Source organism: Urocitellus parryii, chromosome 4, assembly GCF_045843805.1.
Source record: "Urocitellus parryii isolate mUroPar1 chromosome 4, mUroPar1.hap1, whole genome shotgun sequence".
Classification (NCBI taxonomy): Eukaryota; Metazoa; Chordata; class Mammalia; order Rodentia; family Sciuridae; genus Urocitellus; species Urocitellus parryii.
This window is the reverse complement of record NC_135534.1, coordinates 183,547,726-183,555,631: the sequence shown is the minus strand read 5'-3', so window position 1 is coordinate 183,555,631 and position 7,906 is coordinate 183,547,726. Positions and strand designations below refer to the sequence as shown.

The following is a 7,906-nucleotide window of genomic DNA, read 5'->3' as shown; positions in this document are numbered from 1 at the left end:
GTTTAGTCCCACAAGTGGTTCAAAAAATAATAATGCATATAATCAAAATAATATGCATATAATCACTGGGGGATGATATTAAAATGCATATTCTTATTTGGGTTGAGACCTGTGATTCTGGATTTCTATCAAGTAGCAAACTGCCCTTTGACATAGTATAAGGAGACTCATATTAACCTTTGAGTTATTACTGTCTAAGGGCCTCATTTAGAGTCTCCTTGGGCTTTTTCTTGCCTGGGTATAGTGGAATTAGTTTTAGGTTCCCAAAAAGAAGAGTGTTTGGAATGGATCACATTGGATATTCAAGGCCACAGCCTAACTTGAAACAGTTACTCTTGATGGCTCTTACAGTCACTGATCCTACTCAATTCGCATCTAAGACTTTGTTCTGTATACTTAATCATTCAACTTATCTATTCAGCATTCACTAAGCACTTACTATGTACCAGCCTAGTCCTTGTCTTAGGCTCATTTTAGAAGGAGGGGTGAGAGGAGAGTGGGTTCAGGAACAACATGAAAATGGCAGTAGAGGTAGTGTTGGCATAACAGTGGAGGCCTGCGGACACAAAGAAAGTGATTGTTCATTTGTAATACCTTGACAGTTGGGAAAATATTAAGCGCACCTTCAAAGAGAAGATCTCGCTTGAATGGATTCTAGAAAGTAAGCGTTCTATAAGAGTGGACCTAGGAACTTCTGAATGTAAAAAGTAGATATGGAGATAGGCCATGGTCTGGCTTGATGGAAGAATTGACATTCTGGTTGGAGAAAAAAAAGAGGAAAAAAAGCAAAGGACCTGTTACAATAGAGATTGGGAAACAGTAAAGAGTTAATAAGCAAGGGAGTGATTGATCACCACCTTGCATCTGCAAGTAGGCTACTGCATCTGTTCCTTGCTTGTTCTAACATTCAGTTTCTGTATTTATTATCTTACTCTTCTGAGTCCCTGATAAATATGAAGATTCTATGTTTATACTTACTATTTCAAAATGTTTTTGTATGATATTTGATATATAAAAATATTTACATCACATTTATTGTAACGTTTAATATAAAAACTGTCAACCAACTAAGCAACTTTATAATTAGAATATTACTGAAGCTATTGAAGTTACCTGTGTTGATACTTTATAATTAATCAATAAGCTATATGTCAATGAGATAAAACAGCACAGGATAGCATTTCCAAAACAATGCTTTATAATTTTACTTTGGAATTGTGTGACAAAATTTATTACTTAATTGAACAATACTCCCAGTAGCTCACTAGTAGAGCTAAATTTAAAAGCAAAGGTTCATAAAATATTAGAAATCTAGAGGTCCTCTAGAAGAGTTTTTCCAAATCCAAATTATATTACAGGTCAGTCAACAATTTGAAATCCACCTAGACCCCAATAATGTGATAAAGAAGTCTAGGTGAGTGTGAAGGGTGAATCCGGTCATAACCACTGGCATGGAGAAGTAAGTGTGAGATAGGGCTCAGATGTGAGGCAAGGGCATTGTTCACAGAGAATGAGATTAGTGGTTCAAAGATTGAATGAAAACTGAACAGCAGAGAACTTATCCAAGCATGCAGTTCAATAATATCAGAACAATTAGAGGAAATATGTTTATTGAACAACTATCCCATGGAAGATACTGAAGCAAGTGTTGTGAGAGGAATGTATTTATCTAAGATAGAAAAATTCTGCTCTATTGGAAAGAGAAAATGTATATAGATATTAAGATATGTGTATGTTCTGCATGTGGCATTCATATCTGTGTTTGTGTGGTTTGTGTTCAGGACTAATGGAGAGAGGAATAATGGGTTGAGGCTAGAGGGTCTTCACATGCAAGACAAAATCATTTAGATTTTAACCTCTGTGAATTAGGAAACCAGTGGGGAATTTTAGGCAGGGAAAATACATGAGTAAATTTATATTTCAGAATGTCAGTAGCAGGGTGGTTGTGATTATCTGGAAAGAGAAAGCCTGGGGTCAGGGAAGCCAAATAGGAGGCTACTCTAAAGATTTTGGTGAGGACAGATTGAAGGCCTTCTGTATGCAGTGGCTGTATTATACATTAGCAAAACTGTGCATGGCAGAAAGACAGAAGATGATGACTCTCAAGTATCTTCAGACATTTCATTTCCCCTTACCTGCTTGTAAGATAAATGAGATGTACCTCAAGGACCATCAGTCCAAAGAGCACTGGAGTGTTGAGGACAGAGATAAAAACTGGCCCTGGACCTCAAAGGATTTCACTAACCCACACACCACAGAAGACACTGTGTGAACTGAAGCATGTGTATTGAAAATCAGACACCTCCCTCCTCCCAACTGGATGAGATGAACTCCATTAGCACCCAAAGTACAATTCAGGGTGAACTTGGGAATGAGGAATTGGTTTTTATTCTCATAAATACATAGAAGTGACCCCTTAGCACCTTTCCATTCATGGTTATGTTAGCTCCCTGGATTTTGAATGGAAAGTACTCAGTAGCAAAGAAGACTAGGTGACTAAGGGTTGTAAGGATTACTGAATTAGATTTGAAAAGCTCAGTCAACCATAATAAGCTATAAAAATGCAAAGCGTGTGCAGTTAGACCTACAGTTTGGCTTTCAACTGTTGTTATGACTTAGTCTCTCATTTTCTTCATTGAAAACACAGCATAATTAAAATAACCTTGTTCACTTGTGGTAAAAGTAAAATGACATAGTATTTATTAATGTGTTTACAACAGGGTGTGGGTATAGATAAAGGAAAAATACAACAAGCAAAAAGTAGGTAGTGTCCAATTGTGGTTTAAGATCATTGACTCTTGAGTTGGGACTATCTGAGTTTCAATGAGACTACAAGAACAACAATTTTTTTATGAGCTTTCATTATAAATGCATATTAAAGTAATACCTCAGAGCTTGTATGGTAGAAAATCACAAATAATGAACTTTTGTTATTAGTTATTGTTACCATGTTACCATTAAGTGTTTTATTTAGTTAGTTGTTCTTCCATCCAAGGAAGTTGTTGCTTTGTTTGAGAGTATGTTATTTTTGGTTTATTAGTAAATTCATGGGACTCTAGTGGAATCTTTGAGTTAATTGGGAATTTAGACAACATATAGTCAGTTCTCCTTCACCACTAGGGTTCTGCCAAGCATAAACACTTCCAAGAATGAGAGTTCCTTTTCTCCCTGGCCTCTTGCTCTACCATATGCCTGCTCTGAACTACTTTTGTGTGAGACAGGACAAGCTTTCTTTGATTAAGCAGAAATCACCTCCTCACAAGTTTCCCCTTAAATGGAGCCAGATTTGCTCTCCAAATCATTCATGAGAAATATCCCTTGCTAGGGAACATTCAGTTATCTAATCGAAAACATTTAGATGTCAACTTCGATTTTCCCTAACTACAGAAATTCTCTATATCTTTGAATTCAGTCTAATGTTGTTGGCATATAAGTACACTTTTTACTACAATAAGTTAAATGAGCTGCTGCTGTTTTGAACTACTATAAATGATTTCCTATTCCTAATTTCAGGACTTTGCATATATTCTCATGAATCTTCACCATGAATGGTTTAGACTGCTTACCTAACTTGATCAAAACATGCATTAATGAAACTATGGCAATGTTTACAACTGAATGCACTGTAACAAATTTATATATTTGTTACAGGAATATATCTTGATTATTTTTAAAATACTCTAAAAATCATTTCATTTTTGAGTCCTATGCTACTTGTTAAGTGTTTGGTGACTGCTGTGGACTTTAAATAGGCTGATTTTTGTTCCTGTTTACAATTTGGCATCAGCCTCCCTTCTTAGTGTAACTCTCAGGATTTCCCAGCTACACTAGGAGGAAATTTCTAGAAAATTTGTCTTTTATTTCCCTACAAGTCACTCTTTTTTAAATTTTAATTTTAATTTATTTGTTTTTTTGTTTGTTTTTGGCAGCTCTTGCCAACAAACTCACCTAGCAAACTCCTACTCACTCTTTAAGATTATACAAAAAAAATCTTCATAAATTTCCCCAAGAGATTGGTTGCTTCCTGTCTATTTTCTCATAGACTTCTATCATGGTGCTTCCCAGGAGTTGCTTGATGACAAGTGACTTGAAAGTCCTGATTAAGGGAGGCATAGAAGAAATGTGTTGGCCCACAAAGCTTAGGGAAGGGTTAAAATCATAAAACCACATGAAGGACAGGATGACACGTTAAGAGGATCCAGATCTGTTTCCAAGACTCTCCTTATGCCTCATCTTACTTTTCTCTGTTAGCCTTCTCTCCTTTTACCTTAAACTTCTTTACAAATTGAGAAATAGAGCTCCTAAGAGCACCGAAACCCTAAAGCTTTCATCATCCACTACCGTGAAGATGGAAGAACTCTTTTTCTCTGAACCAGTTTGAACAATCTCAGGGAAGTACTCTAAGTTGGCCAGCACTGACTGACTCATCATTGTATGACCAGAGGGGCAGAATACTAGGATAAGCTAGCTTCGGTGCAGTCACCATCACTGGACCAGGCTACTGGGGATGCAGAATCGGGGGTTTCTAAAACCATGACAGCTTCAAGGGAAGGAATCCATGCCGGGACATGTGGGGATGTAGTTTTCTAGGAAGAAGATAGGGAAGACTGTGTCCAAAATCCCATGGTAGTTCATTTTCTGCTGCTTTTTTTACATCTATTCTCACAGCTCACCTGAGAAATCCCAATGATTATATCTTAAGACAATGACCTTGTCTTATTTTCCAGGGACTGAAAATACATTAGGTCTGAAGCCTAATGGATCTCAATATATATTATCTTTAAAAATAACACTTGTGTTTAGTAGCATATTTAATACACATGACTTGTGTTAAGTAACTTATATTCTCACGGTTGGGATAGTGTTTATGGTGTTTGGAAACTTGGGAAATCTTCATAGTGAAATCTAGAAACTAAACAATAAGTCACATATTTTAAGAATCCTATTCACTTAAGAAAGGGAGACAAATAATATTTACATACACGAACAATTTAATAATACACACTTATCTCCAAAAGGAAGTTTGAATTCAGTCATCAGGCTGTTAGTTCCAGTTAACAAAGGATGGAATAAATATTTTTAGTGATGATTTCAGATTTTATTCAGACTTTCAAAGATCCTCAGGGACTAGCTAAGTAGACTGATTTGCCTTTCAACAAAATTCAGACTGGGTATTTCTGATACTGTGTCTCTTTTGTGTTCATTCTTGGCTTGACGATCCAAGACCTTTCAGAAGACTTGACTTCTGGTTTTTGGGGATTTGCCTCTGGCAGGCAGGTGCACATTCAGAGAGACAGCTCACTTGCTTTATGTCATCCAGATCCCCCAGTGCATCACTGACTTTCTCTGGGATCTGTTTATCTCTATGCGGGCACTTGTTTTTTCTGTGCCTAACTGCTTTGGTTCTTCTATCTCTTGGAAAAGTTGTTTTGCACTTCATCTCCTGTTTACTTGGGGATCTATGTTTCTCAGTGTCTAGGCATGTGGAACAGTTATAGTGACTTCTAGTTGGGGAAGCACCTTCATCTTTATAAGGACAATTGGGTCTTTTCCCAGCAGTTGAAGAAAGCTTTGCATATTGGACTGGGGTCAAAGATATTCTCTCATAGTGTGATTTGCTACCTTGTGTATTTCTTTCTTTTGAGGATTCACAGCACGTATTCCGGGTGACAGGTTCACTACTGTGACTTCCTCCCAGAGAGATACTTGATTCTCTGCTTATAGATCTCTTTCTATGTCCAACACACCACGATTTGGATCTGTGAGTACTGGACCTTGAACGTCTTTCCAGTCTTCTACTGGAATGTGAACCAACTTCTACAAAAGAAGAGGATTTTTTGCACCTTACTTTCTTTTTTCTGAATGAACTTGGCTTTCTACCATCCCTTTTAGGAGACAGGTTATTTTCTGAGATGCCACTCCAAGAGGGGTCTCTCTTTCTGGGTTTGCCATTCATCAAGGATCTTTCTCTGGGCAAACTCTGAAAAATCTTTGGTGAAGAATCTGAGTATTTATTTTTTTCTACTTCCTTTTTATGAATTATTTTCTGTTGGCCAAGGCTCAAAACCCTTCCTTCTCTTAGGTTGTATTTCCATGACTGCACCTGATTAGAAATGGCTGGACTACTGACGGTACATGCAGTTCTTTCACTCTTTGGATCCTGGACATAACCAGGAAATAATTTTATCCCTGTCTTTTTCTCTTGAGTCTTTTTTTGGCAAGTCACTATGCCTGGATCTCTTTCTTTGGGAGTAGCCCAATTCAGGAGCATATTATTAGTAGAAATTATGCCTTTGTGATTGCCTGACTCTGGTTTGTCTTTGGTCCCAGCAGGGATTTTGTTTGCTGTTTCATGATGCACTTGTGGAATTTTAAAACTTTTCAAGGAAGAGTTACCACTTGGAAACTGTTTCAAGTCGGACTGAGCTCTCTCCTCATTCAATTGATTCTGGGTGTTTTTAGGTTGCTTTGTATCAGGCTGAGATTTCATTAGAGCCCGATTCTCAGTCAAGGGAAAAATAGGAGCTGAACTAAAGGGTTTCTTTTTCACCCAATTTTCTGTCGATATGGAAGGACAATGATAGATGGCTCGCTGGTCATAGGTCTCCATGTTGTAAGGTGACTGAACAAAACTGATAAACTCATGCAGGAAGTGGTGGGTATGTTGTTGGAGATAAGGTTCCAGAAGATGAATGAAGGACTCGCTGTCCAAATCATATTTTTTCAAGTGATGGAGGATGGAGGCTAGAATGTTCTTCACTGTGTAGCCATAATCTCCATAAACAGCTGTGAGTTCCCGTTTCAGCCAGGGAATCAGCCGATGGAGGCTATCAGGATTTCTATTGAAATAATTAGCTGAAAAGTGCTTTTCATATTTGTGACCTCGGACCTGTGCCACCCAGATTCCAGAATAATACAGAGCTCTTCTGAACTTCATAACCACCTGATCTCTAAAGTGGCCCAGAGAGGTGGAGTTTGATTCCAACTTCCTACTATCCCCAAACTCCCTCAGTAACTCTTGGATAGTCAGCTCTTTCAGCGGTCCAATTTTTGCGCTGATATCTGCAGGGCTCATACTGAGAGACTTTTTCTTAGAAAACTCCTCAGTGTTTTCTTGCTCTGAGGGAAGAAACCTTGAGTCTTTTTTGTTATCACTCTCCAGTCCAGATGAACCACACTGAGTGGGAGAGCATTGCATGTTGAAAGAAGGCATGGATTGCTTCCTTGATTTTGAATATAAAGAGCCATTATCTCTCTTCTTGGAAGAGGAATTAGAATCAGACTCACTCTGAGTACCCTCCAAACAGTTAGGACAGCCACAGTCAGATGAGAGATCTACTGACATTGCCCCAAACATACTATATTTCAAAACTGAATGTTAGAAAAATTGCTTCGAGTACATTCCACTTCTGTCATGAAAAACATGTATTAAAAGCACTCCGTGCACATTTTAATAATATGCCCTACCTCCATGGAATTAATGCCAGAATAAAGTCAAGACAAACTACTTATCAAATTAATAATAATGTGCATATAAAGCCTAATGTAGATAAGGCAATGAGGATACAGGCACGATGAATTTTCTTTCCCAAATTAGTGTTTAAACTCTGAAAGCAAATTGGAAATAAGCATTAAACTTTAATTATCACATCCTTCACTTAGAATTTCTAATTCTATAGATTTAATGTAGATAAACTAATCAGCATATATGTTGTTTATTTGTAGTATATTACAATTGTATATGTGTATATATACATATATATGTGTGTATATATACATATTTACAAGTATATATGTATATATACATATATATGTGTGTATATATACATATTTACAAGTATATATGTATATATACATATATAATAACAACTAAAAACATCCTAAATATTCATAAGTAGAGAATGTG

General features: G+C 37.0%; 1 protein-coding gene across 1 annotated transcript; it reads right to left on the bottom strand.

Moving 5' to 3' along the window:
* Positions 1–5,200: 5,200 nt before the first annotated feature.
* LOC113175765 (uncharacterized) lies at positions 5,201–7,345 on the bottom strand. The gene has a single exon (XM_026380107.2). The coding sequence runs from the start codon at positions 7,343–7,345 to the stop codon at positions 5,201–5,203; it is 2,145 nt and encodes a 714-aa protein (XP_026235892.2).
* Between the last annotated feature and the right edge of the window lie 561 nt (positions 7,346–7,906).

Excerpts from the sequence above, each read along its gene's own strand:
- LOC113175765 (XM_026380107.2), bottom strand. The coding sequence starts at position 7,345 with ATGTCAGTAGATCTCTCATCTGACTGTGGCTGTCCTAACTGTTTGGAG.